The 25189-nt window shown below is 54.0% G+C and overlaps 1 protein-coding gene across 3 annotated transcripts in view; it reads left to right on the top strand.

Moving 5' to 3' along the window:
• usp20 (ubiquitin specific peptidase 20) overlaps positions 1–14208 on the top strand; it is a 38341-nt gene extending 24133 nt beyond the window's left edge. For all 3 annotated transcript variants that reach the window (XM_039762538.1, XM_039762539.1, XM_039762540.1), the window contains 11 exons: positions 500–533; positions 1994–2039; positions 5186–5366; positions 7834–7960; positions 8440–8609; positions 8875–8956; positions 10772–10880; positions 11728–11830; positions 12208–12276; positions 13634–13803; positions 13884–14208. In XM_039762538.1, the coding sequence (XP_039618472.1) occupies positions 500–533; positions 1994–2039; positions 5186–5366; positions 7834–7960; positions 8440–8609; positions 8875–8956; positions 10772–10880; positions 11728–11830; positions 12208–12276; positions 13634–13791 (1079 nt within the window). In that variant the 3' untranslated portion in view covers positions 13792–13803; positions 13884–14208. The remainder of the gene's footprint in view (positions 1–499; positions 534–1993; positions 2040–5185; positions 5367–7833; positions 7961–8439; positions 8610–8874; positions 8957–10771; positions 10881–11727; positions 11831–12207; positions 12277–13633; positions 13804–13883) is intronic.
• The last annotated feature ends 10981 nt before the right edge of the window (positions 14209–25189 follow it).

Genomic DNA, 25189 nt, shown 5'->3' with positions numbered 1-25189 from the left:
CATTTTGGACGCGACGCTCGCTCTTCTGGTTTTGACCCCCTTTTTCTTGTTACGCACACACATGCGTTTGGGGGACCCCCTGAGTGGACCCCCTGAAAGCCGTTTTTCGTTCGCTCTGCCCACCAGAGGTTGTGACGGGGAAGACACTTCTAGGGACCCGGAGATCTCTGTTTATTCTGGAGAAACGTGACTAGGATTGGGGGCTGAATGTCCCGTCCCCCTTGTGAAGGGTGGGTGCTACGCCAACCTGGGATGGGGGTCTTGGGGTCGAGTCACAAATGCGCCTTTGTTTCCCTGGCCGTCACCTTTTCTTGTCACTTATGCTGGACACCAGAGGGCTTTACAGTCTGAGGTGGTCTCCCTCGAAATGCAGTCTTCGTGGACCTGTGGTGCCTGCTGGCCTCTGTTTCTTATTCGACTCTCTTTCACATTGCGCTGCCCATGTGGCTTGCCCACTCTTTGACCCACCCTGATGCCCGTCTCTCTCTTCTCTTTTCAGGAGACAACATGTACAGCTGTGAAAGATGTAAGAAGTAAGTAAAGACGCCCTCTGATTATCCATGTCCCCGAGTGTCCCCTGAGTGTCCCCGAGTGTCCTTCTCTGTAAATGGAGGCAGCCACACGCGGGCAGTGGTGAGGTTCATCGATATTCGTCTGCGACGCTCTTCAACGGTTTGTGGTCCATCACTCGGAGGTGACTGTTACTGTGGTGGCGCCGTTTTCCGTGACATGTCACTGAGGGCGTGGCCACCGATGATGTCGTTAATTAAGTTGGTGACACACAGTGATGGCTGCTGAAGGGTTTATTATTTGTGTTTCTTAACTGCGACTTTTTGGTGAACGTTTCGGCTTAGACGACTGGCACTTGTGACCTCGTGGCTTTACTCTCGCCAACGTCACCTCTTTGTTGTTTGCCTTATTCCACTGTGGGGCAGCAAACCTGGCACCAGACCCAGGAGTAAATCCGTGTTTATCACCGTGTTAATTCAGTTACACGGGGAGGGCCTGGCCTGCCCACGTGTCCACTTGCAGCACCTGACCAGACGTCTGTCGACTATCGTTACAAACAAAATGGCACCGCTGAGACCAAAAAGATGTGAGGGTGGGCCGGGTCTCGTGGTCTCCAAGAAGCCCCATGAGGGCAGGACCTCCAAATGAGGCGTGAATATGAAAGGGCGCCTGGTCCTAAACTCGGGGTGCAGGCTTCACGGCTCACCCTGACCGAAACAGAGGGCCAGTCTGCAGATGCCAGCACAGGGGCAGAGAGCCTCCTGATATTTCAAGTTTCTTTTCAAAGGAAGACGTCAAGAAGGTAAACGGAGAGGCGGGCAAAGCCGAGTGGGCAAGGCCCAGGACTTGACAGCAGTTGACGGCCAAGAGCCCAACAAGTGCAGGCCTCCAGACCCCCGGACTCTGCTCACCCAATCGCTTTTCTCATCCGTCGGGTCACATGACATGCCAGGGTGATCGGCTCTCATTGGGTGGGACCCCTCCGGTGGTCTTTTACTGACTGGATGGCATTCTGCTTCTTTCTCGTACCTCAGACACCCGCACTACGGGGAAAGATACAAGGGAGCATGAAATGACAAGTGACAAGTGCTGAACCTTTGAAAGGACAAGTGGCCTGATTGAGAGCCTCCGATGGCGACTGGGCGCCAGGCAGTGGCAGTGGCAGCAGCAGCCCAAAGAGGCGCATGGTGGTTGTACAAGTTGTGTTTCTGATTAAGTGTCGTGACCACCAGTCGGTGTGCGAGGGTCTTGTGTGGCGACCGGCACATCTGTGAAAGTGCAGTCAGCGGCCCCAGTGGTGCCCATCTGCTGCCAGCCTCCTTTTGGCACTCGGTGCGCATAGGGGAGTGTGGAGCCGTCCTGGTCACCTGCTGCCCTCTTAATGTGCCGTAGGTGACTGGAGTGACGTTCAGTGGCAGTGAGGCTTACGCCCATCATCATCGTCGTCGTCGTCATCATCTTCATCTTCTTTTTGTCTCTTTAGGTTAAGAAATGGAGTGAAGTACTGCAAGGTCCTGCGACTGCCTGAAGTGAGTCGTCTTCCATTCTCTTTTTTTACGAATCCCTTTGTGTGTTTTGCTGCTTTGCTGATTTGACACAGGCAGAAGAAATGCCCGCCAGGTAATCTAAGGTGGTGCCCTCTTGCCCACCCAGATGTTTCAGTCTGGATATCAGAATATCTTTATTGTTACTGTAACAAATCCAACGAAATTGGGTGCAGTCCCTGCGGTGTGCAAATGTAAATAAATCGAATTACAAAAGGATAGGAAGAGATGAGGGAGAACACAAGCATTGCACAAGATGGCATCTGTGGCACTGCAGGTGATGAGGTGCCATTCAGTGCCCTGACAGCAACAGGGTAGAAAGTGCCATTCAGTCTCTTTTGTCTTTACTTGTCTTTGTTGTGATGCTCCTCTACCTTCTGCCTGATGTCCTGAGCGGGGTGTGAGGAGACCCTCGAGATGTTCTACGCTTTCCCGAGGCAGCGAGAGCCGGTATAGGGCAGCCGATGATCTGCCGGGCAGTCTTTACGATCCGCTGGAGTGTCGTCCTCTGCGCTGGCCACGGCCCAGGATCCTCTCGATGGACACCCGCAGATGGTCATTCGTCCTGAGGACTCCCTCTCGGCCAGCTCAGCTGTGTTCACACTCCAGGGCAGCTCCTCCATGATGTGGACTCCCAGGAAGTGGAAGCCTGACGTCCCCTCCGACGCAGAGTGGTATGATGTCCACAACGAGCTCCTTGGTCTTAACTGTGTGTCAGCCGCTCCACTTCGTCCCCTTCCGTCTGCCGATTTGTCGATGGTGTTGCTGTGGTTCAGTCACGTGTGTACATCGTGAAGGGCAGGGGGCTCAGCCGACGCTGATGGCCCACCCTAACCCTTTGCGTGCGCTCGATCTGTCGGCAAGCCTTTAATCGATAGGCCACTGGAAAACGGGGGTCCCAGGGCTGGCAGCCTGTGAGGGAGGGTGGTCTTAAAAGGAGAGCTGAAAGCAGTCAAGAGGAGACGTGCGTAGCTCCCCTGGTGCTCAGATGGGACGGCGTGGCGTCCTCAGTAGACCTGTTAGGGACAAAGGACACGATGGCACTCTGTCAACACTTCATCGACACCAGGGTGAGCCCTGCTGGCCGGTAGTCATTCAGGCAGGTGATGGAGGATTTCAGACAGGGAGGAACTGAGGCCTGGGACAGTGACAGGTTAAAGATCTTTGGAAAGACCCTCGGCACACGTCCAGGGACGCCTTCCTAGGATTGACAGGCCGGAGCGAGCGCCACACCTCGTGGTCCTCCACCCTAAGGGACAGCTGCCTCTGGTAGCGAGCAAAGAAGTGGCTCGGCTCCTCTGCCATGGAGGTGTCACCTTCAGCAGCTCCATGGCTGGTCCTGTCGTTGGTGAAGTGCTGTTCTTACTGTCCAGGTGCTCCTCAGTCACTCCTGAGGTCCCTCTTGGCCTTTCTGATGCCTCTCTTCAGGTTGGACCGTGTCCTGCTGTAGAGAGCCTCGTCACCACACCCAAAGGCAGCGTTCCTCTCCGCTGAAGCTCTCTTGTCATCCAGGGCTTCTGGTTTGGAGAGACACGGTGACAGTGTCAATGCAGGTCTTGATGTAACACAATGCCAGGTCTGGACTTTCGGAAATGTCCCAGTTAGTCCTGTTGAAGCAGTCCTGCCGCTGCGGAGAGGCGTCATCGGGCCTGGTGGTGGCGAGAGCAGATTTGCAGAGACGGTGTGTGCAGGACGTGCGCTCCGACTGGGCCAGGTGTGGAAGCTGTTCAGCGCTGTAGACCTTGTCTGGATGTCCCGGCTCAGCTCGGTCTGTCACCTGAACGCGGAGACCCTCGGTGGCCTGGTGTTTGTGGAGGATGGCAGTTCAGTCGCACAGGCAAAGCGTATTGAGGGCTCAGAAAGTGACCCCTGCTGGACGGGCGCCCCCCGAGACGTCTGCTCAGTCTGAGGCTCCGGCCCTTTGGTAACAAACACAAGACCCGAGACTTGGACACGCGCTGATGCCACCCATGCGGCTGTGGGCTTTAGTGTCCCCGCGTTTCCATCCCAGTCCACTTTTTAGGTCTTCCAAACAGAGCCACCTTCCTCTAAGGTGGTGCCATGGCCACTCCAGTCATATCCAGGCAGTTGTTTCCTTGCCCACTCATGCCAGCGGCAGCTGGCAAAATAAAGGGAAGAACAACAGAAAAGTATCGAACTTGCAGTTATGCGGTGGTCCCTGAGGTGGCACTTTCCATATCCGCTTACAGTGTGACATCCCGCCAGCTTTGTATTTTGCTTTTGTGTATTTGCTGATTAAACTTTAGACTGCCCGTCAGAGCACCTGCATTGGCGAGTGCCAGTCCAGATGGCATCCTGTTAGTGACCTTAGCTGAGAGTGACAACAACAGGTGACAGTGTAGAAGCAAACAGTGACATCTGCCGTTTGGCCTCAAAGTGAGTGACAGAGGGCAGGCGATTGGCCAGCGTGGTGAAGACCCCAGTCGAGGGCTTTGCTCCGTCAACATCTCCGCTTCTTCATCTTCAGCGTCCACAGCCACACGTCTCTGTTCTTTGTTGTTTGCAGTCAGGTGACGGGTCACAAATAAAAATGACAAAGAGCGGCACACGTCTGCACGGCCAGTGGGCTCGGCGTTGTTTAACTGAACACACATGGCCAGCAGCAGCAGCAGCACCCGAGGGTCTACCTCAGACAGTCCTGGCGTGGTGGTCTGCTGTCAGCAAATCAAGTAAATGAACCCCTCAGGCCCCGCCCAGTCCTGACCAGGTCACAGTTTGCCATTCTTGGGGGATTTCCGGAGCCCCCAATGATGGACGGGTGCCAAAGAGCTTTGTCTTGTCCTCAAGCAAGTGGCCAAACTTCTGTTCTGCCTGGGTGGCCCCCCACATACGCCATTCGCTTTGACATTGTCTCGGAGTCACCAACGTCACCGGACAGCTCAGTCACCTGGCACTTTACAGGGGGACATGAAGGAAGAAGGGACGGCAAAAAGAAAGACAGAGGCCTGCGGTGGCTGCGCCCTGTCGCTCTCTGATTATTTCAGGTGGCCTCACAGTGGGGACACAAACGTGACACGGGTGACTGCTTACGTCTCTGGGGCTTGTAGAAGCAGCAGCAGCAGGTGACACGGGTGTCGTGACTTGTCCCTTTTGTTCTTTTGTTCCTGCAGATCCTGTGCATTCACCTCAAGCGCTTCCGCCATGAAGTCATGTACTCGTTCAAGATCAACAGCCACGTGTCGTTCCCCCTGGAGGGACTTGACCTTCGACCCTTCCTGGCCAAAGAGAGCTCCTCCCAGATTACCACCTATGACCTGCTGTCTGTCATCTGCCACCATGGGACCGCGGGCAGTGAGTCGTCCTTCGTTTCCACCGCCTGAGCCGTTTAGTGTCCGTCCTGCTGGGTTTGTAGCGGAGGGTTGACGGCGGTGGTGTTCGCCATATCACTGCCTGGCACTACTTGTTCATGTCCTTAAGAGTGTGCCACCCTCTTAGGTCTTCGGTCACGAGGACATATGCTTTTGGGGGCTCTCTGTGTTAATGGCCCCCTTTTGCGTCTTGTCTAATGGTACATCAGGTCTGTGGGTGCTGTAGACTCACCAAGGCAGTCGCCGAGTGTTTTATTCCATTTGACGAAGTCCGTGGCGATCGTGTTAAAGGGCGCCAACACGGGGCTGGGCTTTGGACACAATGCAGCCAATCGTGTGAAAGGGCAGACCATCAGTGAGCTGCTGGTGTTAAAGTGGTGAAGGGTAAGGCCTCCAGTGGCACTCCAGTGAAGCGGCCTCGCTGTGGCACGGTGACAGCACGAGCCGAACAAGAGACCCTTGTTACAGTAAGGGGTGGGCTTTTTGGCACTAACAAGTCTGTGCCAACCGGCCATTTGCTACAACTAAGACAGAAACACAAAACACTTGTGGGTAAAAGAAAAAAGTCAGGGGCTGATGGGCACAAATGACAGCCACCTCAGAAAAGAAGGCGAGATACCAGCCTGTGAATGTTCAGGGGCAGACGGGATGCCACCTGGACCAGCGATGCTGTGTCCTGGCACTGTAAACTCGGGGAGCTCCCCTAAACGTAATGAAGCCCCCAGAGCAGATGAGTGGCGTGTTGGCTCTGCTTGAATGTTCTGAGTGGGTGGTCGAGCTGTGTGGCTGTCATGTCAGGCCTGATGTCCCTTCAAGTGTCCCCTGATTTCCTCTTTGTTTCCATCGTCTTCCTCTCCATCTGCACTTCTGCCCTCTATGTCTGCTCGCCTGCGCCCTCTGATGGCTATGAAGAGAAGTGCAGGCTGCCCATCGGCCATGTGTGGAGCTCGCGTTGCCATTTCCTTTATCTTTGTGCTGATTGGACGTTCATTTGTCATCGTTGTGGGTGACCTGCTGGTTGGCCCGGACCACCAGATGATAGCGAGTGTGTGTGAGAGTGAGTGAGCCAACTCCTCAGAGAGTTACCCAGAGGGCTGTGTGGCTCCACCTGATTGGTGCGTCAAAGCAGACAGGAAGAGGCCAACCTCGCCCTCTCGTCTGTGCTGCCCATTTCGAGATGGTGATCCCCGCACTTCGTTCTCACTCTGACACAGCGGAGGGGGTTACGGTGACTGTCACGTGGTGGGCGTCCGAAACATCGTGACACTCGTGTGGGGACGTGAGCCACAAGCTGTGCTAATCATGTGACGTTGGCATGCAGTGCGGTCCTCTGGGGGTCTGCCGCTGGACCCTTGGGCGAGTGGGTCAGAGGTGTGTCTGTGATACTTTCACCAGTCAGTCAGTGCAGTTTGTTCACTCAGAAAAGCCCGTAAATCTCGTTCTGGTGGGATCTGGCGACCCAGTCCGGGTGGGACGCTAGAAGAAATGTTGGGGTGCCAACCGTGCTACTCCATTTAAGGGGGGCCCATCCAGTGTAATGACACGCAGCACCCACGGGGGCTCGGTCAGAATGCAACGCCTCCTTCTGGAGGGCCACAAGGGGCGGGGAGTTAGTGGCAGTGCCCCCTCTTGCCACGGAGTGGCATTGCTTGCCTCATCAGAGCCCTGAAGGTGGTCCCCGGGCACACCTGCCAGACCACCGTGATTTGTCACGGCTCTTGAACTGCGCACGCTGCTGACGTGACTTACAGAGCACAGGTGGCTGGCACTGAGACCACCTTTGTCTTTGTGTCTTTTTTTCTTCTTTCAGGGGGTATTTTCTTGATTTGGGGGCTTTCTTTGTTTTTTTATTTTCCCCCTTGGTCTTCCTTTTCATCTCGTTGGAGTTTTTTTCCATCTTTGTTTCCTAAGGCTGCGGTCATTTTGTGGTCCTTTCATTTCATTGGCAGTTACTACTGCATTGTTGCACTGGGGGGTCTCGCCCTTTACAATCGCTAGAGTCTTCACCTCAGGGGGCCAGAGTGCACTCGAGTCCATGGTGGTCCATGTTATCTCAGTAGCCCCTCCTGCGATGTTTGGAGTACCAGCAGACCCCCCCACTCCAGATGTGCCAGTGCCCCTCGGTGTGAAGGTGAAGACCACCACTCGTCTTTGTGACAGTCTGTCCGGGACTCGTGAATGTAGCGCCTTCCCATATTCGCTGCAGCGTGACGGCCCACCACCCTTTGTCAGCTGGGGGTTTGGCTTCACTTTTTAAAGAAACGGATGGGTGGGCAGATGGCGTGATGTGGGTTTTGTTATAAATCAGTCGGCAGGCCCCAGATTCTGAGCAGGTGCTGGCGCGTCACTGGCAGCTTGTGGCATGAGGTCACCACGTCACCTGGGGCGGCTTTGGTCGGCTTGTCTGCGTCACTCGCTGATGGATTTCCTTTATTTTGTTGTGTACATAGGTGGGCACTACATCGCCTACTGCCAGAATGTGATCAACGGCCAGTGGTACGAGTTTGATGACCAGTACGTCACGGAGGTCCACGAGACGGTGGTGCAGAACGCCGAGGCCTACGTCCTCTTCTACAGGTGACTCTTCCTTAAATGGCCCCATTGGCGGACACGTGGGGACAGAGGGGGACATGGGGGACGTCCCCATCCCAGGTAAATGGCCTCCTCCTGTGCCCGCTGTGGGGATCTGCACATGCGTGAAGGTCGAGACCACCCTAATGGTCAGGTGTTGGGCAGCCACACGGGCTCTTTGTGCTGCTGATGTCTTTGCATTTCAGTGGGGTACCAAGGGCTGTGAGCGGCAGCAGCGGGTGGCCTTTGCTCTTCCGGTGGGCTGCTGTGTCCTCAGAAAGCCCCCCTCAGACCCTCCATTGTTTTTTGTTTTCCCCGTCTGGGCCTCCATTGCGCATGACATGGTACAAGCGAGTGAACCCGGGGGACCCTGAAATGTCACACACCCTGCCCGTGGTGACGCTTGTACAGTAACGTCATGCGGTTTCGGTGCCATCTGGCGACTTAAAGGACGAAGCTTTTGTGTTTCTGTTGTTTGTTGCCAGAAAGAGCAACGAGGAGTCTCTGCGGGAGCGGCAGAAGGTGGTGGCCTTGGCCAACATGAAGGAGCCCAGCCTGCTGCAGTTCTACATCTCCAGGGAGTGGCTCAACAAGTTCAACACCTTCACCGAGCCGGGGCCCATCAGCAACCACACCTTCCTGTGCCCGCACGGCGGTGAGTCCGTCACACTTCTGGCTAGGGTGGCACGATGGCAAGCAGCGGTGACCTCCACGTGGGGTCCATCTGTCACTTGAAGGGCCCTCGCCGTGACGTCTATTAAACTAAGGGGCAGTAATCGAGCGGCCACTGGTGCTGGAGTGACATCCTGCCATCTCGTGGGTTTGTGAGGGCGTCCAACTAAATTGTAAACAGTGCCACCTTTCATGACCGGGCACCAAGTGGCGTCCTCTAACGCTGTGCTCTTATTTCTTTGTTGCAGGAATCCCACCCAATAAGTACCACTACATCGACGACCTGGTGGTGATTCTCCCCCAGAATGTCTGGGACTATCTCTATAACCGGTAAGCGAGGCCTTCCTCTCGCCTGAAGACCCCTTGCTGCCATGTGGAGCGGGGGGTCTCCATTCACTTCAAGTCACTCGTTGACGAGAGTGAAAGTTGATTCAGGGGTCTCGCAGTCGGTTCGTGGAAGTCCACCATCACCTCGCCAGTCTTCTTAATTATCAGCCCGTCCTTGTCGTTGGTCAAAATGACATCCTGTTGGGGTTTGAGGTCCCCCAGTCCTCCTGCCCACCACACTGTGTGCCAGTTGTCTGAAATGTGCCCTGCACGAGTGTCTGCCCCTCGTGTTTTAGTGAAGCGAGACCACCGTGCCGATTCCCTTTGTAATCTCGAAGACGTCTCCTCATCTCTCGCTCTCCGTGGTCTGCAGAGAATGTTCAGGACTCGCATGTCAAGGCGCTATATAACCTTCGTAATGTCTGTTGACCGCAGTCCAGGTGTAGGCAGTGCCCACCACAGGGGTCCCAAATTTTCTCGTTTTAGAGAGTCAGCCAGGAGCTAGTGTGGGTGGGGCTAAGACGATGAATTGTGCCGATTGGTTGGCACTGGTGCCATCTTACAAACCTGGGAGCAGTTTGGACTTCAGGGAGTTCTCGGTGAAGATGGAGTAGCCCCCCCCTCCCACTCCCAGCGTGCCACGCCATGCGCCCCACCCAAGCAGTTCTCTTCCCTGTAAAGTTTGCAGCACAGCAAAGTGAAAAGGTGGGGGGGGGTCGGAGGGTGCCCACCCTGAACTTCACACCGCGTGTCACATGTTTTACGTCAAAGTTACAGCCCCTGATGTGAGGTGGGAGCGCAACACACAAACGTGGTGGGGACCTCAAGTGACACAGGGACTGCATCATAACGGAGCCCACTGGTTCCAGCAGCAGGAAGACTCTCATGGCCCCCAGGTCCTTCTTGTTTCTAACCTGCCGTTAAATTCAATCTGCACCACCCTGGTGTTGTCTGAGCCCCCCAGGGCATTCTAGCTGACTCCACACTTTGCCCACTGGCATGCCAGCTTCTTCTTTGTATTCTTGTTCAGGTCGGCGGCCTCCACACTGCCCCCTGCTGGACACCACATGTAACTGTTGTGAGCCAGGAGACCCCAAATCACTTCTGAAAGCGCCCACTTGGGGGGGATTTTGTGTCACGCCTCTGGTAGACATGCGGGCAAACGCTGAATCTTTATGGCATCGGAGTTGGGGCTCCAAAGAGCACGAAAGGCACAGAGGAGTTGCCTGAAACAACAAGGTGGTCATCCAAAGCCCACGCGGAGTCGGAAAAATGAGGGAACCAAAGGACCGAAGAACAAGAAGCACACGTGGACTCCAAAGTGCTGTGGGGGGATTATAGGGCGGACCACCCACAGGACAGCTGGAACGTAATGCAGTCTTGGGTGCGAATGCTGCCAGTCGTTAAAGACAGAAATGTTTGAGCCCCCTGACTGCTCTGAGGGGTCCAGCTGTGCCAACCCCGTTCCCACTTGTTTGGCTTGGCTCATTGGCCTCTCGAGTGCCTGGTGACCCAGTCGTGCCCCCTGCACCTCTCTGGTGGTCTGCTTTTCTTTCTGCCTCTCCTCTCCTTCCTCATTTCCTCCCTCGTTTGCCCGGCGTGCAGCCATCAGCTGAGTCCACTGAGGGGGCTGCGTGAAGCTTTCTGCCTCCCAGATTGTGTCATGTTGAACTGGGGTCTCGGACATTAATGGTGGGACGCTGTGGCAGAGTTGACTGGTGTCACCACGAGGCCGTTGTTGCCGTTCAGACTTTGGGCCCCCCGTGTCCAGCCCGTGAGGTTTGTGACGCTCTTGTCAGCCATGTTTGTCTGTTGCAGGTTTGCCGGGGGTCCTGCTGTCAACCACTTGTATGTGTGCCACGTGTGCCAGGTGGAGATCGAGGCCTTGGCCAAGCGGAGGAAGATTGAAATCGACACGTTCATCAAGGTAACCGCGCAGCGCTGCCCACTAGTCATGTGCTTGTTGTGGGGTGGCCTTACCAGTCCAGTCCCAGACCCCCACTCCCCCCGTCTGTGGTTTCCTCTTCATGCTGGCACAGAGTTCGCCAGCCCCTTGTCTCATCTCTTTGCTTTGTGCCATAAGGTGACTTGGGCACCCGGGCAAGAGGGTCCCAGATGATGCTGCCCAGGTGTCTGTGTGGCAGAGCCCATGAAAATTCTCCAAACTCCACGTCAAATTTAAATGTACTGAGGTTTGAAGCCCCCAAGACAACAAATACGATGGCAGCCAAGTCCCGCTGTGACGTCTCAATGCGGGTGACGCTGGCATCAAACCACAAAAGGGTGAACATTCATTGAAGTTCACTTGAAGAAATACGTGTGGGGGGTTTATGCCCCAATCCCCGTGGATTGCCATGAGCAAAGGCCCACCCATGCCCACCTGCTAAAATGTGCCAAGCAGCAGATCCTCGTGTCACTGCCATGCTGGGTGCCCACCATTGTGAGGCCTTGTCCCCCTGCTGCAGATTTGAGTGGCATGCCAAAGATGCCTGCACTCCCCTCTGTGGTGGTCCCTCACCTTCCCCTGGTGGGTGTGAGTTGGCACTGCAGTGTTGTGTTGGTTGTGGATGGTCTGTTGGCAGCCCAGAATTCCCTGGTTAGTCTGGTGCCAGCCACTCCTCCATGCATCCCGGGGTGCCCTATCGCTGTTCTGTGCCAGCATGCTCTTGTTGTTGATGAGTGAGTGCCCCTGGCAGTGCCATGTGATTTCACCTGGGTGCGGCTGGCACGACTCGCTTCATGCTCGTCTGATGCCCATTTCTCCTTTGTTGCAGCTGAACAAAGCCTTCCAGGCTGAAGAGTCGCCCGGCGTCATCTTCTGTATTGGCATGCAGTGGTTCAGAGAATGGGAGAGCTTTGTCAAGGGCAAGGACAACGGTAGGAGACCAAGGGGCCGTGCCCGCTGGGTGCAGAGAGCTACTTAGGGTGGCACATGTGGGGGTGAGTCGTGGCGTGTGGATTTAACCTTGGGAGAACTGCTGGGGGCGTCCTGGCACAGGAAAGACCTCTGCCACGTCACCCTCCGTTTGAAGGCCAGCGGACATGTGGGTCACCTGTCACCTGAGACAAAGAGCAGCTTGGCATTTCTGTGCCATCTTGGTCCTCACACTCGTGCCCCTTTGTAGCTGTGCTGGCGGCAGGGTGTGTGGGGTGCCAGGTACCACCCAGACTGTGGAGTTTGTCTTGCGCGCGCTGGGGGGTAGTGGCATGGTGGCGTCACGCTTTTGAAACGTCTTGTCTGTGTCCCCCTGTAGAGCCGCCGGGCCCAATCGACAACAGCAGAATCGGGGTGATGAAGAGCGGCCATGTGCAACTCAAGCAAGGTAAGTCACCAGGAGCTCTGCCACCCGGCCCCTGGCATCCCCTCACTGGCCGCCAGCTGTGGTGTGGAGTGACCTGCCGCCGCTCTGAAGGGTCTCCTCAGCTGACGTCTCGTGGGGTCTTCTCACTTTGTATTATGGACCCTGACGTCCTCGGGCCGTTTTAGTGCTTGCTTTATGTGACGCCATTTGTAGCTTTGGTGACATTTGCTGCCGTTGTCAATGAAACGGAAACCGATTCTGCGAGAGGGTCTTTGGCGTGGCGTTGACATCTGAACATCATGGGCGCCCACAGTGATTGGCACAGAGAGCTGGAAGTGGAGCTGCAGTGCCCAAGGAGGGTGGAGCCTACAGCTAGGTGTCCCCGGGCTCAGGGCACATGACACAAGCAGAGCCACACATGACAGTGAGCGGGTCACTCGTGGATTCTCCCCCGGCAGGTGCATCGGTGACTGCTGGTGACAGTTGATGAGTGTGGCCTGTCCTCGCATCCCGATTCGGTTAGAAGGACACGCCTGATTGATGTCATCTTCTGACCCATCACTCAATGCCTGCCACTTCGGCACTTCTTGTCAGCACAGCTGATTGATTGGCACAGCTGCCATGCCTGGTTGTCGTAAAACCCAAAGCCACCGCACCCTCTTGTCACCCGTGGCACCCACAAGCCATTTTTATTGACCGCTAGTTATTGTTCTGCCAGAGCTGATTGGTTTGACGTAATCTGTGACTGGGTGGGCGTCAAGGGCACATCAGGAGTTTAAGCCATGTGGGCACAGACATTGGATTAGTGCCATTTTCCAGTCTTGTGTGAACAGTGGTGGCTGCCCTGTGCTTCACGTGGATGATCGTCCATTTGGCTGAAGACGTGGACCCCCATTATGCCATAGGCGCTGCTGCCCCATGTGTGATGGCACTTAGGGGGTCTCCAGATTTGGACTGTTAAACTGTCTAAAGCCGACTTCTTGTGCCACTCGCCTTCACCATCGCTGAGGTGGTCCTGGCCGCTGACCCCATTAAAATGTCCGAGCCTTTCACAGCAAACACCCAAGATCAGTGTGTGCCAAGTGTGCCAACATTCAGCTGTTCATCGATCACAAACACACACCCGGGCAAACCCCCAACCCAGGAGTGACGTCCCCAAGTGCCACATCACTAGGCCACTTTGAAAGTGCAGGAGTCCCACAAGTCGCAGCAGGGTGCCCAGAAGTTGCCATCACAGCGATGTCGAGCAGACTGGTAATGGCACAGGAGGTTAACGGCACCGATGCCCCCCCAGGGTCTGTGTACTCCTGTCATCCGGGAGGGTTTGTCACGCGCGTTGCTGTGCCGCCTTACCTGCGTCTGTGTGTCCCCTCTGCAGGAGCGGATTACGGCCAGATATCCGAGGAGACCTGGACTTACCTGTTCACCATCTACGGCGGCGGCCCCGAGATCGCCGTACGCCAGAGCGTCGCCCAGCCCGACGCCGAGAGCCTCCATAACGAGAGCAAGATCGAGGCGGAGACGAGGGCCGTTTGAGGAGTCGCCTCGGTATGTGCCCACCATCGGTGCCCGTCGGGGTGTCTCACTTAACCTCCCCTCACCCGCCTGTCTCCTCTGCTCCTCCTCAGGTGTTGTCCCAGCAGAAGTAGCGACGCCGCTTGTGAGCACTTTGTGACGTACGATTGTGTCCTACTGTGATGTGTCATTAAAAAGCGAATGTGTTACATGCCGCTAGAGCCGCCGTCCACCGAAGGAGAGCCGAGACCGACGACGAGCCCGCCTGGCGCTGCGTGCCCGCTTAGTCCGCGCCTGGGAGTCCCTCGCACTGGAAGACCCGATGGACAGACTGCAGTCACCGAGTGGACCTCGGAGTTCATGTGCGACTTCTCACCTTAGTGCTTGTCTTATCTGTGGCCTTAATAAAACATTGCAGGTCACGCTGTCACCTCAGAATGCCCGGCCTCGTCTGCCTCATTTATGTGACATTGCAGGGTGGGGTGGGGGTGGGGGTGGGGGTGGGGGGCCAATGAGCATTTCAAGCGACTTCATGTCCTGTGTGAGGGGGTCCTGCAGTGGTCTCGGGGGAGACCCTCGGAGGGGCCCTTGATGTCGTAATGCCACCTTTATTCATTTTTAATGTGACGTCCCCTGTAGCGCCAGCAGCAACGTCGACGAGACCCCGGGGAAGCTGGAGAGGCCCAGCAAAGCAGAAGCAAAATCTGATTGGCCAACTGGCTTGACAAATAGAAGGGGGGCTGCTGGTCGCGCTGCACTGGCCTTTTACTGTAATTTACGGGAGTGCCCTGTTAGATGCCAGGCGTCTGCCACTTGGTGCCCTCTGCTGACCTCCTGCGTCACGAGCACTCGGTAAGGTGAGCTTGAAGAGCCAAGACGGTGCCGTGAAAAAGTAAGCGCCCCCTCTGTGGTCACCTCTGTTTTTTTGCAGGTTTGTCCCAACGACTGGCTTCAGGTCTAAAATGAAGACCCTGGGCGCCTTCTGTGCCAACTCGGCACGCTCTGGTGTAATTGTCACATTTGTCATTTGTGTTTTACTGGCGACATTTGAGACACAATTGGTGACATTTCATTTGCTGTCCCAGTTGGACCACAGTCAGGTCAGGTGACTTGCTGAGTCACAAAGTGGTGTCAGTGGTGGGATTTGAGCCCAAAGCTTAAACTGCTGTGCCACAGTGCCTGCCAGCCTCTCTATAAACCCTGGCATCGCCTGGACACCTAGTAGGCTACAAGGTCTTTGAGGCCATGTGATGCCCGCTGTTTGGCATTGCGGCCTCACGCATCAGTTCTCATTGTAAGGTTTCATTAATCAGCTGCAGGTGTGGCAGTGGGCATTGGAATGGCACCCTGTCCAGGCCCGTCTTGTTGCTGGATGCCCAGTGCTGACCCCTGTGACCCAGAACTGGACAGGCAAGGCTCCACTATGTTGCAGTGCCCACTACGCACAGTCATGGTGGTCTTCAATGCCAGTCCTTTAGACCTAGAGTGTCTTTGCTGTTCTCCAGTCCCTTCTCAAATTCACTGGCAGTCATTTTCTGGGTGACAGAATGGAGGGCGTTTTGGAGTGCACCCCTATACCCAGAAGAATGCCAGGGCAGTTCAAGCCGCAGATAGACAAGGAAGGGGTAAAGAGTAAATGTGAAGATGGCACAAAGCGCCAAAGGCACTGCCACCCTGGTATTTCTCCATTCTGTGCCCCTCTGCCTAGCAGATCTCAAGGGATTTTGGCCCTATGCCCACATCATCAAGCTGCTCCTTCCTACCTGCCAACCTTCCTTTATGAAGTTCACCCAGGGTCCTGTTAAGGCCTTGCCAGCTTCTCTCCCCAGAAACTACAATTCCCAGAAGCCACTGCAGCCTCTTACTGCTGCTGTCCACTTGTGGTCTGGGGTGCTGCCGCTGCCTCGCCATTCTCCTTTCTCTTGCTGCCCAGGTTGGCATGCCTGGTTCAATGGCTGCTCTTGTTTGTTGAAATTTAGCAAGAAAAGATGCAGGAGCCACAGGAGAGCCCAGCTGCCATCACTGGAGGGGGCAAAAGAAACCGCAAAACCAAAGAAAAGAAGGTGCAGCAGTGAGGGGCACAGGGCCCCATTTCTGGCTTTCTGCCATTTTCTGTTGCCTTGATGAGATTCTGTATGTGCCAGCCATGGGGGGCACATACCCCCTCAATCTGTCAATCACAGCTGACACACCTCAAGCATGTCAAGCCCAGCACCCTCCTCCCTCCCCCCACCTTTGTGCCAGTCCGCCATTCCTCAAACGAGGTCATATGAAGCGGGCCATGGCAGATCGGGTTGCTGAGCAATCTTGACGCCAAGTAAGGTGATATGTGGCAGTGTTTCAAATGTCCCGCTGTAAAGGATCAACAAACGCCATGGCCCACTGCCCGGGGCAAACCTTAGCTTTTAATTCCAGCATCTTCACGTTAAAGATGGGCACAACATGTGAAAACCTCACTTGAGCAGTTGGCAGCAGGTCAGTTGAAGGCCCTCTGCATGTTAATCTTATTAACCCCAGGATCGAGTGGGCACAATAAGAAATGGAAGTGAGAAGAGTGGCAAAGGCATTGAAAAGACCAGGGCTTACAGAGTGGAGGGGCAGCAGACTAGGGCCTCATACGCTGGCACAGATTTGAAATTTAAGAAGCAGGTAGGTGATTGCAAATGGGCACCCAGGATTAATGAAGAGTGCCACTTTGCAACTAATGCCAGACGTCCTCAGGTGTCTTCACATTAGGAGCATGGGCACATCATGGTTCAGATCTCCCACCCATCATCCTCTCTGCCCGCACCCTTCCGTCTAGTGAAAGTTGAAATTGAACCAATGGCACTGGGCTGAGCCTCTCCCTTTTGCCCAGACCCCAAGCCTGAGCTGGCATTGCCAGTCAAGTTTCAGACCCTTGTCAGCCCATGGTCCTCCATCTTAAGGACAGGTGCCAGTGGGGGTCAGTTGGGCTGCTTGGTGGAGACCATCTGGACAACAGCTGGCAAGAAGAGCTGTGAAAGGTAGAAATTGGACAGACGGGCAGACAGACGGCTCTTGTTCTTCATTTTCCAGAGCGCCTGTGCCAGTCTGTAAATGGGCAGTTTGACCAGGTCAATGACCACACCGCCACATCTGCCCATAGCTTTGGTCTGCTCAGAGTGGTCCAGGCGCAGGGGGCCGGGAGGAGTGCAGTCTGATGTTGTACAGGGGGCATGGGGTGGATAAAGGGACAGCATGTTTGTCACCTGGATGTCCCCGACACACAACTTAACTATGATACTGCCAGACTGCACTGGGTGAGCCACATGAGCCTATAAGGACGGCTGGGCATGAGAGCTGCAGGTCAGCCATTCTCGAGATTGTGCCCGCGCCTTCCCACCTGTCAGGTCTCCACATTGGTGCCACTCAGCTCTTCACTCGCCAAGGGTGCAAACTCCACTGGCACACCTCCTTGTATTTGATTCAAAGTCGTTGAGGGCTCAACTCAAATGAAAGTCTGTGGATGGCAGAGGTAGGTGAAGCCAGGCTGGGCACAGCTGGCAGCAGAGATGTCTTAAGAGGATTGCCACTAGGATATCGAACTTCCTGCCTTGGCATCCCCAAGCAGGCAACAGTCTGGAACAGAGATTCATAGAGAGCAGGACTAGATGAGCTCTGGTGGTGGGGGCGCCCGGGCACTGCCACCCTACCATGTGTACCCCAGAGAGAAGGATACCCCAGTTTAGCAGGGAACTCATCGAGGAGCTGAAAGGAGGAGTGGAGACAACGAAGGGAATCAACCTTACGAAAAAATCGATAAACCAGTCGTCGTCTTCGACGGTCAAATTTCATGACATTCACCGTCACAGGGCCTCGACCTCCAGGCCATGCCAACTAGCGGGGGCACAGCTGATGCTAAGAGGGGCACCAAGAGTGTGAGAGGAAAAGGAAGGAGCTACGAAGGAAAGGCACTTGGGGAGCAGTGGGCACAGTTGGCAGCAAACTCTGAGATGGGCATGACGGTGTGCATCAGGTGTGTATAGCACCCTTCACACGTCCTGACAGACGTCACTAAAGCAGACACCCACCAGTAGGCACAGCGAATGAGGGGGGGGTCAGTGACATGCGTGGTGAATGTCACACGGGTGCTGCTGGGTTGGTGACAAACACCTGCACACACAAACGGCCTCAGGGTCTTCCTTTAGGGTCATTGTCTGCCTTTTACTTCATTGGCTGTCAGGTGTCACGTGCACATAAGCTCCGCCCCTACAAGTCCAGACCACCTCAGGATGCCAGAGGGCCACAACTGAGTCACTTGGCACGTCACACCACACAGGTGACCCTCACGGTGACTGACGACGGCTTTGTGTTGCCACGTGCCAATGCAATTGTGCAGGCATCTCTGTGGCAGACAACTGAGTGGGGCTTTGAGTGGTCCTCAGACTGGCACCTCACACCCACGATGACGCTGGGGGCTGCTGGGCTTTTTCTGTTTTTAGTTTTTCTTTTTAATTCCTGTTATCTGTCACATATATCTGTGACCAAAGGCTAGGTGCCCAATGCTGTGCCCTTGATGTCACTGGCATGCTTGGTGGGCATACGTGTACTCAGTGTAGGTGACATTCTGTATAGCTCCCTTCACATGCTCAGCATTACTTGTGTATCACCTGCATTGGCACTGCCATGTGTGGGCGAGAGGCATCCATTGGTGGGCACCAGCTATACTCCAAATACTCCGCTCCACATGGCGCCCTCATGCCCCAAGTTCTTTTATTATTTACTTATTCTTTATTTCGCCATATTAGGAATTTGTTAGTTTCGCATACCCCTTGGGGTCAGAGAGCAGGGTCCTGGTTAAGGGTCTTGGTTGATGGTTAAGGGTCTTGCTCAAGGGCCCAGCAGAGGAGGATCTCTTTTTGTGCAGTGACGGGGATTCGAACCGCAGCGCAGATCCTTAGCCTCAGAGCCGTGTGTGGCATCGTATCACCCCCTGCTGCTGATTTTCAGAGGGTCCCGCCCGTCACCGCGATCAGTTACGTGTCCCTTTGAGTTCTGTCACCTGATCGCCTCCACTTGCCGGGGGTCTCGGGTTTCTAGTCGCCTGCCATTTCGCCTCCCTGGCGATGGAAACAAAACCCGCCGCCGAGCTGCGCGTTCGCGTGTCCCTGGAGGCGCGCTCCCGTCGGATTGCGCACGAGGACACCCGTCTGTCGCTCTGCCCCGGTCCGGTCCGGGATTTGGGCTCTCCGGTGCCCGGTGGGCCTGTGACTGTGCGCAGGGGCTCGGCCGACTGTCACCGAAGCTCGACTCAGGTGTAATCGGAGCCCCTTAAAGCCACCGAAGGACGAAGCCATCCTCGAAGAGGTAAATGCTGTCGCCATGGCATTTAGTTCACTTTGTGTGGGGCACAACTAGACTTGCCCAGTAAAACTACCAACGGGGATCATCTGTGCCTTTTTTATATAGCGTCTTTCACAGACAGCCGTCTCACTCTGAGCGCTCCTTCTTCAAAGAGGTGACACGCAGGTGGCAGCATGGGATGCGTCATGTGCTCCCCGCTCGTGGACATGGGCACTCTCCACTCCAGGAGGCCGGGCACCGACTGGCTGGAGCTGACCTCGCTGCCGGAGTCGCGTTTCCATGGATACCGGCACGCGCCACCTCCCGAAGCCGAAAGTGACTATGAGGAGGACAACGCGAGGGAATCCCGAGCGGTGGGCACCTCGGAGTCCGCAGGGCACATTGGCTGGACCCTCGAGACGAGCGGTGCCGCCAGTGTGGATCGATGAACCTCGGGAGCGGACACGGAATGATTGGCCGTCCCTTCATCGGCCGCGTGTGCCCAGCTCTGCGATGCCATCCGGAAAACGGAATTTATGGACTCCTTGTGACGTTGTGGGGAAAGTCGGGGAGGCGGGACAGCGGCGTCCTTTAAACGGATCAGGAGTGCCAGGACTTACTCGGGCCTGTCGTTTGAGCTCCTTGGACTTGTCTCGTTTTTATTTTTTTTTTTATCACAATTAGTTTTGTAACCACCGGGCGAGAGAGAGAGGCGGGGGTGGGGGTGGGGGCTTATTGAGAACCCTTTCCTGCAGCCTTGTCGTTAGAGTCGCTCCTGATCGCCATGCCAAGGCGCTTTATAAGACTGGCATTGAGCTGCCATCCCCTACAGCGCTGGGCCACCTGACCTGTCTCCAATAATATAGCGCCTTTCAGTGCCCTCTGCAAGCTGACACTCCTTGTGTCTTTGTTTAAACGGAAGTGACTCGCTCGGGGGGCTCACACGGACTCCGAACTGCACGTGTCTAGTGCCGTACCCGCTGCCCAAGGACGAAGGCATCCTGTGAAGTGGGCACAATGCGCCCCTCTCACGTGATTCAGGAGGCGCCACCCCAAGGTGTGGGGGTTACGACCCCCGACAGGATGATCTGCAGATCTGGTGCGGATTTTGTGGTTTAATTGGGACAAAGCGGTGGGCTCAGCTGAATGGAAAAGCAGGACCACCAAAGGCATGCCCAGTTTTAAGGGGCTTTACTCAAACAGCAACAGTCCAGTCTGCCAGCCAGTGAGCGGTGGTGGTGGGTGACCCTGAGTGAATTGTCTAACTACCTTTGTGTGTACTTGTACTGTGGAAAGGCGCTATATAAAAATAAAAACAGCTGTTTGTCGTGAATGTGCGTTTGAATGGCATCAGTCAAAGCTGATCTGACAAGTCGTGGGGCATCAGTGATGGGCACCAGCAAACAGCAAGTGCTTGGAGACCACCAGCAAATGGACAGGGGCTGTGTGACCAGTGTCAGGTCTTTTGTGTCCCCAATCAGGTAAGACGATGATGATGGGTGTTGCCGTGCCGCTAATGCCAGGTGCCAGAACTAGGCTGGCAGCCTGCAAGGACTCGTCATGGAGCCAACGCCTAGGGTTCTCATCCCGCGCCCTTTGTTGGTTTTTTGGGTGGCACTTGGGCTACCCGTTATCTCCACATTTGGCTCTCTGCACGTGCCCTCTGCAAGGCTGGCTCCTGCCTCCTCATTTTGTGGCTGTAACCCCCTTTGACGCCCCCTTCTGCTCATTTGGCCGAGTGCAGCGCCACGCTGTGGATCAAAGTCTGCAAGTCTCGCTGGACACCCTACAGGTTCGAGTCGGTCACTTATTTGCTTTGGTGACACGGAGGACTGGAGTGGCACCGTGGCAGCCTTGGGCGAAGCTGGGGGTTTAGAGGGGCTGCTGATTCTTCCCTCGACGCCGCTGTTATTTCAGCCTCTGACTTGCTCATGGTGGGCTCTCATCTGCCGTGTGCACTGTCCGCACGTTCATGCCGCCTGCTCCAGAGGGTGCAGGGACTGATGCCAGGCTGTTGGTTTTAATCGAATGGTCGGATTACCGAAGTTAACTGAGGAACAAGCGACTTGATCGCTAAAATAACGTCACGCCTTCCTTATATGGTAATAGTTAGTGACGGGCCGCCCGGTACTGAAGTGTCAACACCGAGTCGGGCTTGCGACGCGCCCGTCACGTGATGTTGAGGCGCGCTAGCGTGATGACGTCATTGATCTCCGCGCAGCCGACTTGGTCACGTGTTCGTCTGCCGGACAGCTTTGGCTCGACGCGTAACAGCAGTTGTCCGCTGTAAGGGGTGCTGACGCGACTTCAGATCCTAATGGGGGCTCACGTGTGTTAAAGTCAGGACTTTATTTAAATGGAGCACCTTTTCCCTTTGGTGTGGAATCGTGTCCGCCCAGAATCAGTAACACATTGGTGAGCGTATTGCGCGGAAGGCAGCACGTATTATAACAATCCATTCCAGAATATTCTACCCCATGTCGATCAGACCAGAATGCGCGGCGCACGACACTCCTCGTGAAACGTTTTTACTGTTCAGTGGTCCCCAGATGTGTTGCTGATTTGTTTGATTGATTTCCATAAAGCAATGTGAGTAAAAGCGTGGGCTGCGTAACTCATCACAATCAGCGCCATCAACGGTGTCTTCTGCAAGCCTCGGCATTTCTGCGTTAATGAGACAAAAAAGTTGTAAAGAAACTTTGCGAATTCATCCAGAGGTGAACACGAAGATCGCTGAAGCGCTGACAAGAAGGAGCAGCCGGATGAGCAGTTCAGTTAGCGGCCCTTTTAAAAAGTTTGCTAATACGGAATATAAACCCGAGTCTCGCCAGGAGTAACGAGTAATATGCGACACTGAGAAATTATAATTCATAATAACGGGGACAAGTCAAAAATAGGACTTCCTGAAACGGACCCTGTAAATGCAGGCGTTTGAAGAACTCATTTAGGAGGTCGATTTAAGAGCGCAGTAAAGAGTCTAACAGGACAATGACAGACTGTACGGCGACAATAAAGGGTCACGCTGTCACTCTGCACGTTGGCTCACACTGTTTAGAGCGAATTGGCCCAAGATGGAAGTGCCGAACGAAAAGACCCCTTTAGACATGCGGACAGTACTTTGACTTTCTACAATACGAATTCAGTAGACAGCAGGGTCTCCAAACACACCAAAATGAAGCTTATTACGTGTACAGGCACAATATAATTAGGGACGTGTGCCCCCTGCCCGACTCCCCTCGATAGCTCGATTCGCTCGCTGCCCGTCCAAGTTGGAAAAGTTTGTTAAATGGAGGAACTGAAAAAAAAAAACTTTCACAAGACCAATGACGCGAACCCCTGGTGACATTACTGAGTGACAGTGACAACACCACTGAGCCACCTAATCGGGACAATAACGAGCTCCGCACAAGGAGACAATGAGTGCTGTGTGACATTTAAACGTCACGTTAGTTTAATTGACACGAGAGTTGCATTGTTGTATTCTCCTAAAGAAGACGGAAAATGATATTTATTGATGTACCGTATAATATATGACGTACGGTTCTGAACAAAATGAAGCGTTCCATAACAACGACAACAACAACATTTATTTCTGTCGCACATTTTCATACAAATAATGAGCTCAAAGTGCTTTACATGATGAAGAAAAGAGAAAGAAAAGACAGATAAGTAAGAATTAGAATACGAGTAAGAGAAAGGGGGTCCGATGGCCAGGGAGGACAGAAAAAACAAAAGAAAAAAAACTCCAGACGGCTGAAGAGAAAAAATAAAATCTGCAGGGGGTCCGAGGCCACGAGACCACCCAGCCCCCTCTGGGCATTCTACCTCACATCAATGACCTCAATCAGTCCTCATGGAAGAACTTGATGATGATGATGACGGTCATGTGGACGTCTGGCCTTCAATCCACCGATGGAGGACATCCTGGTGCTTTGATCAGGTGGTGACGGCGCCAACCAAACAGAAAACTGGAAAAAGAACAGAAGAGAAAGTAGGGTGAGTAGGGAGTGTGGAGCCACCAGGAATAGTAAAGATGATGAACTGGACACACAGAGCATCAGGATTGAACTAAAGTGAAGTTAGGAGGCGGCCGTGTTACAGTAAGGAGTTCTCAGGTGATCTGATTATTATGGGATTTCAAATTCAGGTCACAGTCCGCAGTTCCCCCTAAGTGTTTTACCTCCGTCTTGACTTTTAATCCTAATGCTTCACCTTTATTTCTAATGACTCCATTATGTCCATTACTGCCAACCACAGTAGAGATTTCAGTTTTTTCTTTATGTAGTTTGAGAAGATTATAATTCATCTGTTCAGACACACAAGTCAGACATTGGGGTCAGTGACTCGAGAGAGTCGGGGTCATCAGGCGCTGTTGAGAGGTACAGCTGTGTGTCGTTGGCATAGCTGTGGTGGCTCACGTTGTGCCCGAGATAATCTGACCTAACGGAGGCATGTAAATTGAAAAGAGCAGCGGACCAGGACAGAGCCTTGTGGACCACCATATAGAATATCAGGGGTCTTTGAAGTCTTTGAATTCTCACAACTAACACAGCCAGGTGGGATTCAAACCAGTTTAAGACCCTGCCAGTGATGCCCACCCAGTGACTGAGGTGATTTCTAAGAATGTTGTGATCAAGGCGGCCCTCAGATCACAGAGGACGATGAGATCAGATAAATGGCGTCTGTCTGCATCACTGACGACTTGAACGAGTGCCGTTTCTGTGCTGTGATTTGAAGACCCCCGGATCTAATGACGAGTTCAACATGTCCAGAATATCACCGACTAGCACGTCTGATACTTCTGTGAAAAGACTTGTTGGCGTTGAGTCGAGGACGCAGGCGGAGGGTCTCAGGTGAGAGATGATGTGATGGAAATGAGCTCAGTGTGAAGAGTTGAAGTTGTGTATGACGGAGTAGTGGGGCTCAGGAGGGTCCGCAGTGTGGCGAGACGTGCCATGTCAGTTCTAATGTCACTGATTGTTTGACTGAAGAACACAGCGACAGACCGCCTGGCAGGTCTCACTGCGGGTACTTAGGAGGCTTTCCTTTGAGTTCAGCAGACCAGAGATCAGCCGTCGAGAATCCGACTCTTTGTAACGTCGAGAGCGACTGTGTTGTTGTGTTCTGTCATTTGAACTTGAAGATCTCCTGGTGGACAGTCACGTTGGTCTCCTCCATTGACGCTCAGCTCTCCGGCGTGTTCTCTTGAGGTCGGACACTCGATGCTAGAAGACTCTCTAACGTCATCCTCGTCATCGTCATCGTCATTGTCATCGTCAGCAGCTCTCACTTGACTATTAAAATGGCTCCCCTTACTCTTTGTTATCCTCGCTGTTGTCGTCGGCACCACAAACGGACTGACGGCGCTGAATGTTTGTAAGTTTGAAACAAGTGTTGTCTCTCGTTGGTTCAATCTGACATATTAATAATCTGATAGATCACCGAGTCTGACGTGTCACCTGCTTTATGTGACGTGTTTAGTGATCACCGAGTCTGACGTGTCACCTGCTTTATGTGACGCGTTTAGTGATCACCGAGTCTGACGTGTCACCTGCGCAATGTGACGCGTTTAGTGATCACCGAGTCTGACGTGTCACCTGCGCAATGTGACGCGTCTCGCATCAGAAGAAGAGGTCACACTGACTGGCGATATGAACGTTAAAGTCGCCGACTCGTCACAGCTCGTAAAAAGGGTGCCCGATTTATCTCATCTTTGTATTTAATATAAAGTTGATGTTTCAGACAAAGGCAATCCCAACAATGCACAAGAACAATAATGAATTGTCATGTCAGGCCGTCACTTAAGTGCGTCAGCTGACGTCAATACGAAGTCCTCAATCAACTAGAGAGTTCAATGTCACCCACACAGAGCTCGATGTCTGAGTTATAATATTAAGAGTTGTGTCACTGTGTCTGTTTTTTGTTTTTTTTTATGTATTTTTCATTCTTTTTCTGTGTCACGTGTCATGAAGAGCTCAGCCAGATTTAGTGCAGATAAAGACAGACAGGCGAGCAGCTGCTGTTGGCCCTTAAAGGCCCGTTGATGCCCAGCACAAGTTTGTCTGCCTTCTTTGGTGACGTACTCAGTTTGGTGGTGTGGACAATATAAAAGATT

Source organism: Polypterus senegalus, chromosome 9 (genome assembly GCF_016835505.1).
Source record: "Polypterus senegalus isolate Bchr_013 chromosome 9, ASM1683550v1, whole genome shotgun sequence".
Classification (NCBI taxonomy): Eukaryota; Metazoa; Chordata; class Cladistia; order Polypteriformes; family Polypteridae; genus Polypterus; species Polypterus senegalus.
This window is presented reverse-complemented; position numbering and strand designations above follow the sequence as displayed.